The sequence below is a fragment of the Lagenorhynchus albirostris genome, chromosome 7, assembly GCF_949774975.1.
Source record: "Lagenorhynchus albirostris chromosome 7, mLagAlb1.1, whole genome shotgun sequence".
Taxonomy (NCBI): Eukaryota; Metazoa; Chordata; class Mammalia; order Artiodactyla; family Delphinidae; genus Lagenorhynchus; species Lagenorhynchus albirostris.
The window spans coordinates 19695852-19715340 of record NC_083101.1 but is presented as its reverse complement, the minus strand read 5'-3'; the positions used below and the strand labels follow the sequence as shown (position 1 = coordinate 19715340).

General features: G+C 49.4%; 1 protein-coding gene across 5 annotated transcripts in view; it reads right to left on the bottom strand.

The window, feature by feature from the left end:
* WHRN (whirlin) overlaps nucleotides 1–19489 on the bottom strand; it is an 87763-nt gene that overhangs the window by 56364 nt on the left and 11910 nt on the right. For all 5 annotated transcript variants that reach the window (XM_060153323.1, XM_060153324.1, XM_060153326.1 and 2 more), the window contains exon 2: nucleotides 7683–7901. In XM_060153323.1, the coding sequence (XP_060009306.1) occupies nucleotides 7683–7901 (219 nt within the window). The remainder of the gene's footprint in view (nucleotides 1–7682; nucleotides 7902–19489) is intronic.

The window sequence follows — 19489 nt, the reverse complement described above, 5'->3', positions numbered from 1 at the left end:
GCTCAGGGGGACTTGTGAGCAGTCACCCAGAAATGTCAGAGTTCTGCGAACAGCAGGCTCTGGGGACACTTGAAGTCGGACTCGGGAACAACTTCCTAGCCCCCTCCCTCCCCCATTGCAGCTCCAGGGCTGGGATAGGTTTGAGGTGATCTAGGTGCACCCTGGTTCACCCTGGTCCCTCATCACATCCAGGTCTGTGTGTTTGGGAGGTGACAGTGTGGTGGCTGCCTGTGTAGACTCTGAAGCCAGACTGTGGAAGTTTAATGCTGGCAATGACACTCGCTAGGTGTGTAACACTGAGCAAGTTACTTCACCTCTCTGTGCCTCAGTTTGCTCATCTATAAAATGGGGAGAACAATCACAGCAACTTTATTGGGTTGTTGTGAGTGATGAACGGGTGTACCTACTTGGAGCACTTAGAATCATGACTGCAGAAGCACTCACACAGCGTCAGCTATTGTTATCATCTTCAAAATGTCCCTCTTGGGCAAGCCATGGCGCTGAGCTTGGGCAGGTATGATCTGGAAAGAATGAGGAGGCCTTCTTCATGCGAGAGAATGAACATGGGCTGCTTCTTAGACCAGGGACAGGCTGTGCGCATGTGAGCCGGTGCTGGTATTCCATCCAGTGCAAACCAAACCCCAACTCCGCACTGGGCACAGATTCAGGGGAGAATCTAACTGGGTCCCTGTCCTCAGAGGAACCCCTGAGCTGGAGTATTGGCTGTTGATGGCTCACAACTGAGTGCCTGCCAGGACCTGCCTCACCTATGGTCACAGCCTCCCTGGAGCAGCTCCCATCCAATGACTACTTGATGCAGACGAGCGAAAGCCTGACCCCTGCCTCAATTCAGGACAACCTTGCAAGTCACCCCCAGCTCCAGAGCTCCCTTGGGACCAGCCAAGGCCTCTGCAGAGATGGTATCACAGCCTACTCCTCCCTCCGCCCGGTCCTGTATTCCTCATGCCTTTTCTGGTGGAGTTCCCAGGGCATTGCATTGCTGCTGTAATAAATGACCATGGATTTAGGGGCTTAAAACAACACAGATTTATTCTCTCAAAGCTCTGGAGGTCAAAAGTCTACAGTGGGTCAACAGGACTGCATTCCTTCTGGAGGTTCTTGGGGAGAACCCATTTTCTTGCCTTTTCTAGCTTCTAGAGGCCACCTGCATTCTTGGGCTCATGGCCCCATCCTTCATCTTCAAAGCCAGCAGTGTAGCATCTTCCGATCTCTCTCTCTCTCTGCTCCTGGCATCACACCACCTTTTTCTGACTCTGACACTCCTGCCTTCTTCTAAGGACACTTGTGATCACATTGGGTCCATCCACATAATCCAGGATAATGTCTGTATCTCAAGGTCCTCATCTTAATCACACCTGGAAAGTCCCTTTGCATGTAAGGTGACCTGTTCACAGGCTCCAGAGATTAGGAGGTAGACGTCTTTGGGGCATCATTATTCTGTCTACCACAGGCACATTCCTCTTTCAGGGAAATCTTGGTCTCAGAGTCCATTCCTGGGAGCCCGACTACAGGCAGAGCATCCCAGAAATATGACCTCCAAGTCCTGAAGGCCGAGGGGGTCAACCAGGGCAAGGGGAGGGCAAGAACGTGTGCAAAAGCTCAGAAAAATGACAGGGAAAGGCCCCCTGGGATCACTGCAGGGTTCTGTTTGGTGGGAGAGTGGCAGGGAAGGCACTAGCCTGTGTGGGGCAGTGAGCGAGGTCAACAAGCCTGGGCTTCAAGCAAGAGAGAAAAGGCTCAGATTCGGATTTTAGGAAGACTACTGGGGAGGGCTAGCAGCAGAGGAGGCCAACTTCTGGAGCTCCTTTAAGACAAGGTGTGTGCCTTACAACGCTGGTGGGATGAGGGAAGGCGAGCTTCACACCTGGGGGACGTCAGTGAGGCTGGCTGAGGACAGAGCGGCAGCGCTCGCCTCAAACCCGGATGGACCCTTCCTGCAGGCTGTGCTGCTGGGGCATGGAACAAGCCAGGCCTGGCCTGGGGGCCTCACACCAAGGCTCCAGTCCAATTCACTTGGTGGCGTGGGTCAGTCCCTCCCCCATTCCCACCCCAACCTGGTCTCTCCAGCTCCGGGACATGAAGATTCTGGGGGGAGAGAGCAGACAGGAACCCAGGAGCACACAGACGGCTGTGGTCCCCGCCTTTGAATACTAAGGATGAAAACAAGCCCTACTGCCTGCCAGTCACTTCCCCATAAATCCTTCACATGGGAATAAAACGGAGTCTTCACCCCAGGACTGTAATAACAGGCCTACCAACAGCAGGGTATCTGCTTCAATCACCTGCTGGAAACTCCACCAGCACTTGGCAGGAAACAAAACTCACCTATGGGAAAGGGCACTAAGCTGTGACAGGCAGCCTGGCACAGTGAAAAGAATACCATTCCCACCAATAATAAGAATATAATGATAACTTACTAAATCAACTGGTTACTAAACGTATTGAGTCCTTCCTAGATCCCAGGCACTGTGCTCAGCACTTTACATGCCTTACTTCGTTGAGTCCTCTTTCCTCCTCTACGGTTTCTCTTATTATACCCATTTTCCAGGTGAGGAAAGTGAGGCCAGAGAGGTGAAATGACACGGCCAAGGTCAAACAGCTGGCAGAGCCCAGGCATTTAATCAGCTCACTGCACTGCCTCCCACAGGCTTGAGTTCGCATCCTGGTTCTACTCTTTACTCCTGGGCAACCCTGGGGCAGGGCCTGTTGCTTTTCTGATCTTCAGTTTCCCCATCAGTGAAATGAGAATTGCACAGCTTGCCCGGCGCAGGCACTGCCATCCCCCTTCCCACCTTTCTCTAGAACCCCAACCCTGTCCAGGAAGCAGCACGAGCAGCCTCAGGAGATGACATCAATAAACATTTGGGGACAAAAATGATATGAAAGGTACTAGCACCTAGGAAGCACTGGATAAATGATGGTTGTTACTGCAATGAATTACTATGCCCCAGGCACTATCCTCTGTGCACATGGTTTATTGATTCTTGAAACAGCCCCATATGGCTGCTATGACCATCCCCAAACCATGGCTAGGGAAGCTTAAGTGACTCACCCAAGGTTAAGTGACTCACCCAAGGTCACACAGTCAGGGCGTTCTGATACCAGGTGCGATACTGTGATTTATACTAAGAAATATATATTTTGTCTTTGTCTTCGTTCCTGGCACTGAGCTCCTGAAACCTTTGTAAATTCCTAGGTGATAAGAGCACTAAGCGCATCTGTTGTTCTAATGAGGTGACTCTGATTGGGCTCCTGGAGGGTGGCTGGTCCCCAGAAAGACCAAGCCATGATTAGAAGCTTGGGATTTTCAGACCCACCCCAATTTCTCCAGAGAGGGAAGAGGGGCTGGAAGTGGAGTTAAATAACTGATCGTGCATGGGACTTCCCTGGTGGTCCAGCGGTAAGGAATCCACCTTGCAATGCAGGAGATGCGGGTTCGATCCCGGGTCAGGGATCCCACATGCCGCAGGTAGCAACTAAGATCCCACATGTCGTGGGTAGCAACTAAGCCTGCGTGCCACAACTACTGAGCTTGCGCGCCTCAACTAGAGAGAGAAAACCTGCACGCCACAACTAGAGAGAAGCCCACGTGCCACAATGAAGAGTCCGCGCACCACACTGAAGATCCCGCATGCCGCAACTAAGACCCGTCGAGGCCAAAAAAAATAAATAAAATTTTAAAAAATTGATCATGCCTACATGATGAAGGCTCCACAAAAATCCCAATAGTGTGGGGTTCAGAGAGCTTCTGGGTCAGTGAACAGGTGGAGGTACGGGGAGAGTGGTGCACCTGGAGGGGGCATGGAAGCTCTGCGCCCCTTCCCACATAACCTGCCCTACACATCCCTTCCATCTGGACGTTCATCTGTATCCTTTACCGTATCCTTTTATAATAAACTGGTGCACAGTAAGTAAACTGTTTTCCTGAGTTCTGTGCGTCACTTTAGCAAATTAATCAAAGCTGAGACGGGGTCAGGGGAACCTCTGAGTTACAGCCCATCAGTCGGAAGCACAGTTGATAACCTGGACTTGCAACTGGTATCTGAAGTGGGGACAGGTGGGGGGTTGTTTCACGGGACTGAGTCCTTAACCTGTGGGACTGGACACTCTCCAGGTAGACAGTGTCAGAATTGAGTTAAATTGTAAGACATCCAGCTGGTGTCACAGAGAATTGCTTGGTGGGAGACCCCACCCCCCAACCCCACATCTGGTGTCAGAAGCGCTGTGAGTGTGATGGTAAAGGAGAAACACAGGAAACCTGTAGGTTTTTCTTCAGAGCCGGTCCCAAAGGTTCCTCGCCTTCCATTCCCAGCTGGGCCCCAGCCTGAGCTAAGGGGCAGGCCCCTCCTTATCTCTGTGGCTGCTGAAGGCATGAGCTTGGGGGAGAAGCCGCTGCTGCAGAGGGTCTGCCTGCTCAGCCTGGAGCGGGGCCTTGGGACCAATAAACCACTGAGACTTGCTCACTAGCTCATGGGCCAGTGACCCTGGCAGGGGGCAGTAGGGGACTTTGAGCCCTGCATTTTAATTGTCTTTCATGTAATAAATACTTACTGAGCACCTCCACTGTGCCAGGCACTGATCCAGGCACTTTGGGCGTACCAGGGCCCAGAACCAAAAGCCTTTACACAGGGTGGGGAGAGGAGGCCCTACCACTGTCTCCATGTTATAGAAGAGGAGATTCAGGCTCAGAGAGGTTATGTAACTTATCCAAGGTCACACAGCTGGCAAGTGGTGGAGCCAGGACTTGAACCCAGGCAGCCTGGTTCCAGTGTCTTACTCTCCCTGCCACGCTGACCCCATACTATCTAACTCCCACAACAGATCTGTTCCAGTTTTTTCATACAGAGGCTGGTGGCTAGCCCAGAATGGAAAGCTGGAACACTGAACAACTCTGCACCCTATTCGCCTCTGACGATGTGACGGTGACTTGAGAGCAGACAGGCTTGATTCCCAGAGGCGCTACCTGTGTCCTTCCCTTCTGTTCCTTCCTTCAGCCTCATGGGGTGGTTCTCACACTTCAGTGTGGAGAAGGGCATTCCTAGCAAGGGCTGCAAAACCAAAACCAGCTTCAGTGGACAGCTTAGGAGGTTTTCAAGGGTAATTTTGCTACATGTGATTTTTACATCACTATTGCCCTGAGAACTCATTTCCCTAGAAGGTGTGTTCCCACTGGGGTTGAGGTTAGGATTTTTGAAGTTTGGCACGGGAAGTCTGGGAGTCTGGTCATGGCTATCTGGAATATTAGCTGAGACCAGGCTGCCGGAGAGAAGAGAATCAGGCCAGGGGGCCAGAAGTGAGGGCTCCAGAGACATTTCCCCCATGCCCTTCCTCAACAGGAAAACGGGGGCTCCATGTTGTGTCAGCAAAAGGAGGAACGGGGTCGGGGCGTGTAGAAGCTTCAACCTGGAGCTATAAAATCTGTGGAGGCTTCTCTGGTGTGGTTCAGGGTATTTCCTGCCTCCTGAGGTATCTGGGTCCTCCCTGGAGCATGATTCCCTTAGCCTTTGCCCTCTACATTCCTATATACGTTACTCTGAGACTCCCCGAGGGCACCTTACACCCTCCCAATCCTCCCACCCACTCAATTCCAGTGGCAGGGTCCTTCTCTCTAAGACTTGAAGATGCCATGCTCATTCCCACCTCAGGGCCTTTGCACATGCTGTCCTTGCTGCCCGGCATTTTCAGTGCTCAGAACGGTACGTGACGGCTCCATCTTCCTCTCTCAGTCTCTGCTCAGAAGTCGTCTCCTCAGAGAGGTTTTCCCCGCCCACCTCATCTGAAGCAGAGCCTCCCTCCGCGTCACTCTCTAACCCACTTCCTGATTTCATTTCCTTCCATCAATCTTCACCACCTTAATTACCTTGCTTATTTATGCTCATTTCTGAATTTTTGTCTCATGCCTCCTATGACTTCCAAACTCACTGGAAGCTTCCCCAGAGCAAGGCTTCATGCCTCTTGCCCATTTCTCCATTCCCACCTCCCATAACAGCGTCGGGCATAGGTGCTCACTAAGTGTGGGCTGACTCGCTCAATGCGTCCTAGTTGCCGCAGTGCCCCCTGAATGTCGGATTTTGCATCTGTAAAATGTGCATAAGGACACCTACCCCATGGGGAAGCCACGAGGATTCAGTGAGATGCTGTAAGCACAGAGCCAGCACATGGTGAGCTCTTACTATTCTAAGTCCATGCCCTATACAGGGAAGAGCTTGAGAAAAAGATAAAGTTCACTACCCACCCTGGAAGGCTGGCCTTGAAAATGACTCAATGCCACAGGCTGTGCCGCTTTCTCAAGATGGCCAGGCGGGGAGGGGGATATAAGCCCACCTCTGCAACCCTGGCCACCTTGAAGAAGCCCAGGCAGGCTCTGACGGTGTGTACGAAGTGGCTACCCCACTGCCTCTTGCCTGGCACAGAAGCCCCCGCCATCTCTGCTGCTTCCTGCATATCGACATTTGAGCAAAGAACACAAAACACATTAAATAAATGTTATGGTCTTATGGACAGGAAAAGAGAGCTGAGAAACAGTCTCCAGAGGGAAGGCGGTTGGCTCAGAGCCCCAAGCTGTGTCAGGGTCTTAAAACACCAGAGACCAAAGTCATGGTCATGCTTTGACCATGGTCATGGTCACACCAAAGTCATGCTTACAGGAATGACTTTCTTGGTCCCAGGAGCAACCATAGGGCGCAATGCAAACAGCACCCGGAGTGAACCTTAAATATCAGGGGGACCATCTCTCAGTCCTTTCTAAAGAAACAGTCATGGTCTCAGGGAGGAAGGCTCTGTAGGGGGCATCTATTGATGGCCCTGGCCGTCTTCTTCAGGTTACAACACCCCATGGTGCTTTGGGCTACAACCCCTCCTCCACCGGCCACAGTCTTGGTGTTTCTGTCAATCAAAGGGCACCTCCCCGCCAGCCAATCAGGTGCTCCCTCCCTGGAATATGAATCTTGAGGGGAAGGATGCAGAGAACAGAAACCATGGGGATCCCTTTCTTCCTGGAGACTGCACCCTGAGTCCCTCAGCTTCAGTTCTGGGGCTGCCCACAGCCTTCCAGTAAATTCTGACTTTGTGGAAGGTGACCAGGACCGGTTTCTGGTTTCTCTTCCTTACAACCTGAGACCCACACTGCAAAGGGCGCCCTGTGGAGCTTGGAGTCCTGGCAGCTGCGTGTGCCCATGGCCTGGGTCTGGACCACTGAGAAGTTTTAAATCATCTCTAGTGTAAATCATCCGAGCTTTCTCTCTTCCTCTTTCCACTCTAGGGGCTACAGGGGGACTAGGCTTCAACCAGAAGGGGGCGGTATCCCAGAGGATGGCAGACAGAGAGCAGAGCTGCCCCATCAGCCTAGATGGCCCCCTTTACTCTGCTATGTGAGGGGCAGATAATCCAGCTTATTTAAACCACGGTGTTCGGGCTCTCGTTGCAGCAGCTGAGTGTGAATTACGATAAGTGGTGCATAGGTTAAAATGAAAAGACCCTTCAGTTGGGACTTGAGGGAGAGACGAAGGCCAGAGCCCCTACAGCCCAACCCCCTTCTTCCGGCCTCTAAGAAACTTCCCTATTCTGGGCTTGGCAAGGAGAATGTGGTCTTCATGGCCAGGCCCCCATTCCCAGCCCTCCACCTCCAGGAGGCCCGGCGAGGCCAAGGCCCAGAGGCTCACCTTCTTCTCATCCCCGCCTTGCAGGAGGTGTAGGGTGCTCCTCCGGTCACCCTCGTGCTGCCGTAGGGTGCTGCCATGGGGTTGGGGCAGGCCCGAGGGTGGAGAGATGCTGCGGCCTTGGGGGTCTACCCAGGTGTAGATATGGTTGGTGACGTAGCCGCCAGGGATGCGCCCCGTTGAGTACACCGACAGCACCAGCTTCTTGGAGCCCTTGAGAGCCTAGAGAGAGAGAGAGACACACAAGTTAGCAGGAAAGGGGACGGTGAGGGATTATCCGGAAATTGCTTCCTCTCAGGCCCCCGTACATGGAGTAGGCGACCAGCTCGTAAATGTCTTCCCTTTACTAGCCCTCAATTTTGTCCTATGGAAATGAGAACACCTGTCTCACCCCACTCCGGCCCCCATCTTGAAGTAGTCCAAACACATGGAATAGGACCTCTCAGCATACCTGTGCAGAACGGAGTTAACAGAGCAGGCCTACAACTGCATCCTTACGAGGGCCTGCTGGGCGGGCCTCTGGGAACTTGCATTCTGAGCGTCCCCACCATTCCCTAACTAATAAGGGCAGCTTGCCGTGCCTGGATTATTTGTGCAAACCACGTGGGGGTCTGGGATGTGGGTACAGACGGAGGTGCCCACCTCTGGTGCTGAGTCTCTAGTGAGCATCCCTGGTAGACAACGTTTCACACGTGTTGTTACAACTCAGTGCTGGAGGGATCGAGCCCATCCTGTGTGACTGCACAGAGAGGACTCAGACGCTTCTGCCTGGCTTCCCGCAGACTTTGCCTCGCCTGCTGCTCCTGTGCTCACTGGGCTGTGTATCCTTTTGCTGTAACAAATCTTAGCCACAAGCTCAATCATATGCTGAACCCGTGAGCCCTTATGGAAACTGGGGGTGGTCTTGGTGACCCCGATAAATTACTAGACAAGAGAGTCAAGAGATAAAAATACTGATACTAATGATAGCTTAACAATGATAAAGGGCCTGTATGTATGAGACCCTCGGCTCTGTACCTGCTTTATCTCCTGAAATCCGCGTGGAATCCAATTCAGTGGGAGAGGGATTGCATGATTTAGTGGAAGGAAACAAGGGAAATAACCTGCCTGCACAGCTAGTAGGGGGTTCCTTTCGTACGGCAACTAATTTTGAGTGTGCATACCACCTTGACTCAACACTTTCTAGTGTGGGGATGGAAGAGCCACAGGGAGAGGTGAACCCAAACTCTGAGCCCTGGGAGCAGCCATGCTGCTTTCCCATGCTGCACCTGTACTGACATGAAGCCCTTTATTCAGGGAGACGGTCACTTAGCACTGGGATTAACAGCAAACAAACCCCTAAACCTGGGACTCCTGAGCCAATGACAGATAGCACCTGCAAGTGGGAAAATTCACGCTGCCGTTAAAATCGCATTTTACAATCATTACAGAGTATTTGTAAGGCCACGGATGTGTGATACATTTTAATGTTAAGTGCGGTCAGAAGGATATAAATCCTGTCTTACAGTGTGGTCTCAGTTATGTTAAGAGAAAAATTACACAGGAAAAAAAAAAATGAAACAGAGGAGTAACGTGCCAAGATGCCAGCAGTGTTTCTCTCGGGGTGGCAGAATTCTGGGTGATTATTATTTTGTCCTTCCTGTTTCTCAATATTTTCCAAATGTTCCGGAATGAAGGTATATTGCGTTCAATGCTAGAAAACAGCAACATACATAAAAGGGTGGGGAGGCACTTAGCTCTCTGAATCCGTGGAGCACTGTGTTCTACTGACCCCCCAGTTCTCTTGGCAGACAAAAGGGGTCAAGGGTGGGGCTTTCAAAGACAGTGGGGAGCCCTGGCTGGGCGGGGTTGCCAGACAAGGACACTGGGCCACAGGACTGGACACTCTGACATCTGAACCTCTTCCAGAGGAGGACGGGCAAGCTGGAGGGATAACGGGTGGAGGGATAACGAGAGGATGGCAGCTCTCCAAAATCCTGCTTGTGAAATAGATTTCTTTTTTTTTTTTCCTGTACGCGGGCCTCTCACTGTTGTGGCCTCTCCCGTTGCGGAGCACGGGCTCCGGACGCGCAGGCTCAGCGGCCATGGCTCATGGGCCCAGCCGCTCCGCGGCATGTGGGATCTTCCCGGACCAGGGCACGAACCCGTGTCCCCTGCATCGGCAGGCGGACTCTCAACCACTGCGCCACCAGGGAAGCCCTGTGAAATAGATTTTTGAGAAGATGAGCAGAGAAAGATTGTCCAGTGTTCTTTTCACATTCCTTGGGACTTCCCTGACAGAACAGTTGGGAAAATAAAGCCTCTGTGAAGTCTGAGGTGCAGGATGGAGGAAGCCGTAGACCAAGTGGGCTTCTGCCAGAACCCAGGGCATGAACACCACCCGCAGAAGCCACTGCAGCCTCTGAGCGGTCTTCCGGACCCTCTGCCCTGCCCCCTGCTCCCTCCTCCGTGAAGGCACTGCTGCAGCTCTGATGCTGCTGCAACTGGCCTGCCTCTTCTTTGCTCCCTTCCCTGGACAGACGGTGAGTCTGAGCCCCATCACTCATCAACAAGGGCTGACCCATCCTACTGTGTGCTGGGCCTGGAGAGAGCAAAGTGGGCACATCCTCACGGCACCTACAGCCTGGAGAGAGACAAGGCTCCGTCAGGCGCACAGGAGGTCCTCAGAAAAGCCTGGTTGCCCTGACTGGATGAGAAAGCACATATATGGCCTCCAAAGGAACCAGAGCGAGCACAGGCATCATCCCGCAGCCACCTTCCTCATCTGATCCAGAAGGCGGCGCTGGAATTAGGAACGGGGAAGGCAAGTGGAAAGAATGGACGTTGTGCATTTGGGCAGAACTGGATTTAAGTCGCTTCTGTCACTTGTAGGTCAGGAGCCCTGGGGCCGGCTGCTTCCTCTCTGAAAGCAGCACACGTGGGACGCAGACAATGCCCACCTCTCAGGATTGCGGGGGTTAAAGGAAACAGTGTGCTTGAGGGCCGGGCCTCTGCACACAGTGGGGGACCAGCAGGCAGCAGAGCCCACTCGCCTCTCCTCCCAGGAGTGTCCGCATTGAGAAGGGAAACCAGGTGTAGATAAGCATTGTCCAAGGAGTTAAAAAAAAAAAAAGAAAGAAAAGAGGTGCCTGAGAGAATGAAAACCAACGCACAGTGCATGATTTGTATTCTGTATGGCTGGCAGGAGTGGCATTCTCTTGGTCAGTTCTATAAATAGGCAAGCAGCAACCTTGAGAACGGAGAGGATGTTAATGACATTGATGAGAACACCAGGGAGAGCTGGCGCCGGAGAGGGCCTGGGAGGTCACTGAGTCTCCCAAGTGCTGCCCGTCCCCAGTGTGGTACAGAAGGGGACACTGGCAACCCGAGATGGGAAGGGACTGAGAGGGTACAGCCCAGACACAGGAGGCCAGCCCTGGACAAGCCTCTTCGCCTCTGCACCTCAGTTTCCCCATCACAAGCCTGTGGGACCAGGAAATCTGACGGCCACTCAAGCCTAGCCCATTCTGGAACCTCTGACATTGGCTCTTTGGGGGGTAAATACAGGCTTTCCTTGGGTCTTGGAGAGCACGAGTATCATCATCCATCTTTATCTCCCTGGCAAAACTGAAGGAAAAACGAGATTCCTGAGACAGCACTTTCCACATCCAAGCAGGCTCTGGGAATATGGTCTTGGTGCCGTGGCCATTAGAACCCAGAGGGAAGGCCTCCATCCACTGTGCTTTGACTAAACCTTGTGCGTCACGCAGGGAAGGCGAGGAGGGGATGGTCTAGGAATTCAGTTTCTACTTTCTCATTGCCTTCTGGTCTCCTTTTTTTACAAACAATCGCTTGCTTATTTTAAAAGGGGTCACTGAACGGAGGGGTTAATTCCTAAAAAGAGCTGGCTGGTGCTTTCTTGCCCTGACAACCCTTCCGCCTGCCTTCCACACTTACTCACCATTGCTACCTTGATCCCCGAGGCTCAGGCCATCTGGAGGATAGCGTGGTTAGGTGCCCAGGCCATTCATTTCACAGAACTGGTGGCTTCTCTCACTGGCGAGCCTCAGGAGCAAGCAGCCCTACGCAGTAGGGCAAAGTAGAAGGAACTCTGGCTGTGAAACCGAGACCCAGGCATGTCCCTGTTGTGCCCCTGTCCTGCTGGGTGGTCGGGGGCTACGTCCTCCTCTTGCTGGGCCTCGGTTTTGCCAACTGGCAATGAACAGGCTGGAATCTCTGATTGCTAAGGTCCTGCCCCAAGTTAAACGTCAATGTCCTCTGGTTCATTGCTGTATTTAGAAGAAAAGAAGTTGCTATCAGGTCCCTGAACCAGATCTTGAACCTGGAGGCTCTGAGGTTCCATATCAATTGGGAGGGACCAAAAGGGTTTAAGAAAACACCAGGAGAGCAGACGGAGCACCTCGGGTGTTGCAGGATGCACCCCCAACTCGGCACTATCATGGGCAGCAGAGGGACCTTCAAAGGGACCTGAGGACTGGGTGGGGACACACTCCAGTGGGACTACAACTATGTTTCCCTGCTCTTTTTTTTTTTTTTTTTTTTTTTGGTACACGGGCCTCTCACTGTTGTGGCCTCTTCCGTTGTGGAGCAACAGGCTCCGGACGCGCAGGCTCAGCGGCCATGGTTCACGGGCCCAGCCGCTCCGCGGCATGTGGGATCTTCCCGGACCGAGGCACGAGCCCGTGTCCCCTGCATCGGCAGGCGGACTCTCAACCGCTGCACAATCAGGGAAGCCTGCTCTTTGTAGGCAGCTGCTCATGTGTGGTAAATCACATCCAAAAGCTACCTTAAAGCAGCCTGCATGCTCTGCCTGTGACTGTGGGTGACTGTCAACCACACCCCTCTCCTGTTACAGCAACCTGCAGAATCAGCCGGTCTCCTGAATCAACTGCTTATAAGCTGTGCCACCTCACAAAAGTTACCAAACCTCTCTGTTCATCTGTTTCCCTTCTGTAAAATGAAGATCCCTTTTCTACTCTCCCTTTAGGTAGAGGAACTCTATCAGCACAGTGCCTGATACTTAAGAATCCAATGAGCTAAGGCTAAAAAAATCCCATGAGATCTAGGGAAAGTCCACGGCAAGCAAGAGCCGTCACCAGAGTCCTCTGCTCCCCTGCGTGTTATCACATGTACTGATGAAACTTGACCGAGGGGCTTAACCAGCATTCCACCAGGTCAGATCACGGAAATCTCGATCTGACCCGGCAGATGGCATGGCTAAGATACGACCCATCACCAGATGACTACTCAGACTACATGCTATGATTCTAGAACTGTAAACTATATGTGTATGTCTTCAAACTTAATAACTTGCTACGTGGATTAATGCTCTCAGGAGGCAAATCTGCCTCACTCAGCTCTTCAGAGCTGACTCTGACACCCCAAAATCACAGTCCAGGCGATAGAATTCTCTGCTCAGCAGAGGACTGAGAAATAGACTGGAGATAGCTACAATGTGAAGGGACTGGGGGGCAGGGTGTTAGTACAGCAGATGCACACATGCTCCTGTGTTCGAAAACATGCACCAAAGTGCAAGCACAAGGTCACAAGACCATTAGACTATTGTCTGGAGGGACAGATACAAAAGAAGTGTTTCAGAAAAGTCTCGAGTAAGGACATATAATGGTGAGTCATCCAGCTTATTTCAGGGCAAGGTTTTCTCTTCTGGGGAACAGATCACTCAAACTCAGGAAGGGGAGCTGGTCTAAGACCCAGGTCAGTGATGGGGAAGAGAGGGAAGGATGTGCTACCCTGCTCTTCCTGACCCCACCTTGCCTAGTTGGGCTTTGGGTTCAGACTCACTGGGCACCAATCCTGGCTCTGAGGTTGACCTGCTGTGTGGCACAGAGCAAATAACCTAACCTCTCTGTGCCTGTTTCTGCATTTAAAATGCAACTGTTGTAAGGATTATTAAGATAATGTAAACTACCTATATAGTACATAGCACAGAGTAGGCACTAAATGCACATGAATTCCCTTCCTAAGTCTGCCAGCTTCTTCTCCCAAACAAAAGCCCTAGAAATTCTCTAAACCTCCCATCTACATGAATACAAATACATGAGCAACCCTAGCCCCTCCCTCCCAACTTTCCTCCTCTTCAGAAACGTCCTTCTTTCCTTTAATCCACACTTCCTCATATCAGCCCCGCCTTTGACACTCAGCCCTTTTCCCACCACCTCCAAGAAGCCTTCCTAGATAGTGAGTGACTCCCCTTCTCAGAGAGCACCCAGCGCACTTGTATGTTTTTGTTGCCATCTATACTATAGCCTCTGCATCATCTTCATACATTCTGTCTCTTAGACTACAAGACAAGTTCCTTAAGGCACAATGCATGTTCTGTTTTCTTTATACCCTCCCCTGTTCCCTCTCCTTCACTTACTTTCCCATTCATTCATTTCATTCATTTGCTCATTCATTCAAGATATTCCCTGGGCTTTCGAGATGCCAGGCAGCCGCCAGGAATTTGTTCAAATGAGGCCACAGAAAGAGCAGTCCACTAGCCTGGGGCTCAGGCAGCCCTGGGTCACCATTCCATGCTTCTGCACACTCACGTGAGCATACACACCTCAGACACACGTGGAATTCGGAGCCAGAAGCAGAAGAGGGAATGGTTAAGAGCCGCAGCTCTGAAGCAGGGCTGCAAGGATTCCCATCCTGGCTCTGCTACCCGCCGATGGCAACCCCAGGCAAGTTACTTAGCCAGTCTGTACCCCAGTTTCCCAGGCGTAAGACGGGATAATAGTAGTATTATCTTACAGGGCAGTGGTGAGGATTAAATTAGTTAATATAAATAAAGTGTTTAGTGCCTGGAAGATAGGTAAGAGGTACAGAAGGGTTAGGTGTTATTATTATAGAGAACCCAGAGTAGAAGTCTCAATTCACCATCCATGGTAATCACACACAGCTACATTCTGGTGTCTGTCCTTCCCGACTTCTTGTGTGCATTTTACAAACACGTGGATGTTCACACACAAAACTATTGTTGTCTGAGGTTTACACAGGTTGACTCATACTTAAGATTTCATTGGTATCTTTTTTTTTTTCAGCTAAAAAATATATTTTGAAGCTCTTTCCTCAAAAGATCACCTCTTCCAACACTACATGGCATTCCCTGGCAGAGATGCACAACCACTGAATTCCCACTCCCCTATTGCTGGACATTTATGTTGCTTCTCACTTTTGCCAGCACGAGCAATCTGCGATAACATACTTTTACGTGCATCTTGGTGCACACGTGCATCTAATTCTCTACACCAGAGAAAAGTGGAATCCCTGAGGCAGTGGGCTGTCTTTTTTTCATATGCAACCCTGTCCCTCTCTGTGTAGTTCCTATAACTACCTGCAGGGGGCAGCACTGTGAAACCTGGACCTATAGGAGGCCTGAATGCCCCCCATCTATGGGCGCTGTGGACGAGACTGGGTGAGGGCTGTGCAGCGATCTTTTCCTGAAGCAGAGCTCACTGTGGCGCAGGGATCCATCCTCTTTCATGCCTTCTTCCACAGGCTGCAGAAATCTCCCCGTTTAGGCAAATCTTGGCTCTATCTTCCAATCCCTTCCGGGGACCAAAGTATTATAAAGCATCAAAATAAAAAGGTGGCTGAGGGGGAGGACCCCTCGAGAGTTTTTTTTTTTTCCCCCACCGAGAGTTTTTAAGTAAAAGGTATACTCACTAGAAAACCATTCCCAGACATAGTTCCACGTCTTCCTAGCTATGAGAGTTCAGGCGAGTTCCTTAAGCCCTCCAAGCCTCAGCTTTCTCACCTGTTAAATGGGGCTACTAATTCCTACCCTTACGGAGCTGTGTGGACAAAATGAGGACAGACAAGGTAATGTACACAAAGCACCTTGCACTGGGCATGGCATATAGCAGGTGCCCAGCAAATGGTGGTTAATATTATTGACAACAGCAAAATTAGTGCAATGACCACGCGTTTTATTCTTCCCACTGCACATATGAAGAAAGAACATCTGGGTGCTGAAGTGTCTTATGTAAGGTCACAGAGAGGATAAGAGGCTGGACTTGGACTTGAATCTTGGCTTCTCCAAACTCATGCATCTCTTACCAGTAGTTCAAGAAGGTTCAAATAACACAAGGGCAATCCCACGTCTTGGCCTCCCAAGATGGACAAGGAGAGGATCTGAAAAGGGAGCGTGGACTTACAGGCTGTAAATAAATGAGAGGCCTTGTACTCTTGAACCCTGAGCTGGTCCCAGGTGCAGCCATAGGCACTGGGAAGACCCTCCCCATTAGCCCCACTTTGAGGGAGGACAGAAATTGGTGTGTGGACTCTCTGCCCCTGTGGCATATTTTAATGTCAAGAGAAAGTAAAGCCCTAATGAACACTCTGTCTTCAGAGCTCCTTCCTCCACACCACATTTTTGTCTGTGTTAATTATTGCCTCTTACAGGGACCACTAACTGCAACAGCTTTCCAGCCTCCCCTCTCAGCCTTCAAAATTAGTCTCTGCAGGGTGTCCGGACACCCTTTTAAAATGCAAGTGGACCATTCCCTGCCCTGCTCCAAACTCTCCCAGTGCCTCTCAGGCCTGCAGAGCTGACCCTGCTGCACGGCCAGCCTTATCTCCTGCCCTGCCACCTAGCCTTCCTTATAGTATCAAGTGGTCCAAGCTATTTGCACGTGCTGCTCCCGGTTCCTGAAAGTACATATCTCAGCATACTCACTTATATAAGTGATTATTTTATCCTCATCTTTCTCAATAGACAGAGAAGACAGGAAATTCTTCTGGTTTGGTCACAGATGTATCAATAAATATGAAAGATAGGAGATTGTGGGTGATTCCACATAAAATGAGAGACAATGAAAAATGCAATTGAAATTGCCTTCCTCCTGAAATTGACCTCCTTCCTCTTGAAACTGACTGCCAATGAGGAATTTTACCTCTCCTGAAGTACCAATGAGTTCTCTATAGAATCTAAAAAAAATGTATTAATTTCTCTTTTTACCTTGGTTGCTAGGAAGCTCAAAATTCCATTTGAATATGAAATATTCCTATAAAGGCACCACCTCACACATGCCTGTGTGTGTGAACACATGTGAGTGCACGCACACACGCGCACACACACACACACACACACTACCCTTTTCAACATGGTTTCTGATTCCTCTTTCACGTGCCTCTTTCACGATATGCTTTTTAGGTAAAGTCACTCAGTTAGTTTTGAAGTAGGAAGTAATATTAATTACAAATATATTAACAAATAAGTACATGGGATATGTAGAGTTTAAAGAGGGTGTTAAATCACACCAGTCACATAGAAGGTGCTCAGTAAAACAACTGTCAAGTGGATGAATGAATGCTAAAGGACATCTCAAGGATTAGACATCTTCTATACGCAGTTGGAAGCAGAGGTATTTTTCACAGACGTATGAAGCAAAAATGAAAGGAGAAAGGTAATTAAACCACTGAGGAAATGTGAATACATGTAGATAAAGGCCAGGGGAGATGGCAGAGAAGTGATGACTAGTTAAGGAGGGTGCGAATATCTGCATCGTTTCTCCTTTTCAGTTTTCTTAATGATGTTTAAACTTGCCTTTAATTGGGAACTTACTAAGTAGATTTTCAAAAATCAACTGTGTATTCCCCTCATTCTCTTTTCTTTGAGTTTGACCTTCTCCAAAGGCTCAGTGTGAAGATGCAGAAGGAAACCTTTGCTCCAGTGCTGGGAATGCCAGGATCCCAGAGGCTGGAACGGGGACCTGAAATTTCAAAACCTCTGCTCTCCAGTATCTTTGCCCCTAAATGTCCTAGTGAGCTAAGGTTGTGCGAAAAGGAAAAACATGAAGGATCAAAGAGAGGGAAAAAAATGGTGTCCTTGGTGATAATGTCATGAGAAATTTCCAAGATAGTGACAGAGTGACCCTCCCTTTGCAAAACAATTCACAAGATGAGGACAGAGCGATTCCAGAAAGATATTGATTCCTTTTTAATGCAATTCTTCAATTATCCACTAAGCCTGGCTTTTAGTCTCTTATAATTTAAGTAAATTACTTTACAAATGTTCTTTTAAATTTTGTCTCTTTTTTCTTTTCTTTTTTCCTTTAAGGAGGAACTAACAAGATTCTAGGAGTCATAAATAAGCACCAGATGCGCCTCGATGGGTTTGCAATGGACTGCTTTGCTGTCTAGAATTAATGTCCATAGCGCATCCATCCATCAGGAAAATCAGTTTATATCAGTATCATTTTCTCAGTGCACGAGTGGATACATGGATGGGGAGTATTCTCCTTGCTGACTCTCCACATTCCTGTTCGTCATCACTTTCTGTGCATTTTCAGTTAACACGGGGATGGGCTTCCAATTTAATTCACCCTTAGACTGAAGAATCTGAATTCAAGGTGGAGGAATCAACCACCTCCTAACAATCTACCCAGGAGATAAGATAAAGAAAAAGGCTGATAGATCTGACGACATGGAGATGTCAAATTCTTGTGATTTAATGGGCAAAAAACATCAAAAAGTTATACACCAAATAAATGTTTTATATATGTATTATATATCTATATATGTATCTAATATATGATATATTCTATACACCATATATATGTATATACAGCTATACAAACAATACACGCAAAGCAGTTCAGCTTCACTATTTAAATTATGCAAATCAGAGTAGGATACATTTTGTCGATCAGATTGGCAAAAATGGAAAAGAAATACAATATCCAGTGTTGGCAAGGCTGAGGAAAAATGAGGCGTCTTATACATTGCTAATGTTGGGCGAAGGGACTGTAATAAAAACAAACTCTTTCCCAAGAGCACTTTGGCAACATCTACCCAAGCCTTAAAAATCTGCCTATCCCCTGAGCCAATGCCACCTCTAGAGAGACAGTCCAAAGAATTATTAGAGATGTGCTTAAAGATTAATGTGCAAGGATGTTTAAAGCAGAAATATGGATAATGTTTTTTTAAAAAAACAGTCCAACAAGAAGAAATTAGTTAAATAAACCATGAACCCCGTTGCTATGTTATATTATGCAATCATTAAAAATCATTTTCGAGAAACATTTATCAAGGTGGGAAAACAGTCCTGATATACATTGTCTGGTGAAAGAGGCAGGATCCATGACTATGTTCAGAGTGGCAGTTTTATAGAGGGTTCCCAGTGCAAATTCACACACATAGGCACACAGGGAACTGAACAGACAGGAATCAAATTGTCCACAATGACAATTTCTGGGTAGAGGAGATTATCAAGATCTGGGGTATTTTTTCCTTTGTGTTTTTCTGGGGTTTCTAAGTTTTCTAAATTGACGCCGTATCTCTTAGGTCATTAACACACACACACACATACACACACACACACACACACACACACACACACACACACATTTTATTTTTAAAAGCCCAAACAGACTCTTCTACTCCTGTTTCCTATGAACTGAATAAAACGGTCTTTGATTTACCCAGTCTGCAATGGCCACCAGTCTTTTACACAAGGTCGAGGAGACTCTGTCCTCATCCTGCCCAGATAGCAGACTGCAAGACAGATTCAAGCCTCCACCATCCAGTGAGATGATTTCGTAAGCTACAGGTTTATCCTAATGGGGGTTGAGTTGAGGTCACAGTTATCTAGTTAGGGAATTTCCAGAGACTGCACAAAATAAAATCCTGACCAAGGTCAGGGCATGGTGAGAGAGATAAGAGAGGGGGACAAGGAAAGGAGGCAAGGAGTGCCCTAAGGTTTAGTCAACGACATGCATAGAGCTTTCCCAGGAAGGGGCAGGGCGGCTGTGGCCTGGGTTGTTTGGTTCCTCATGGCTTTTCCTGCCAAATGGAAAAAACTG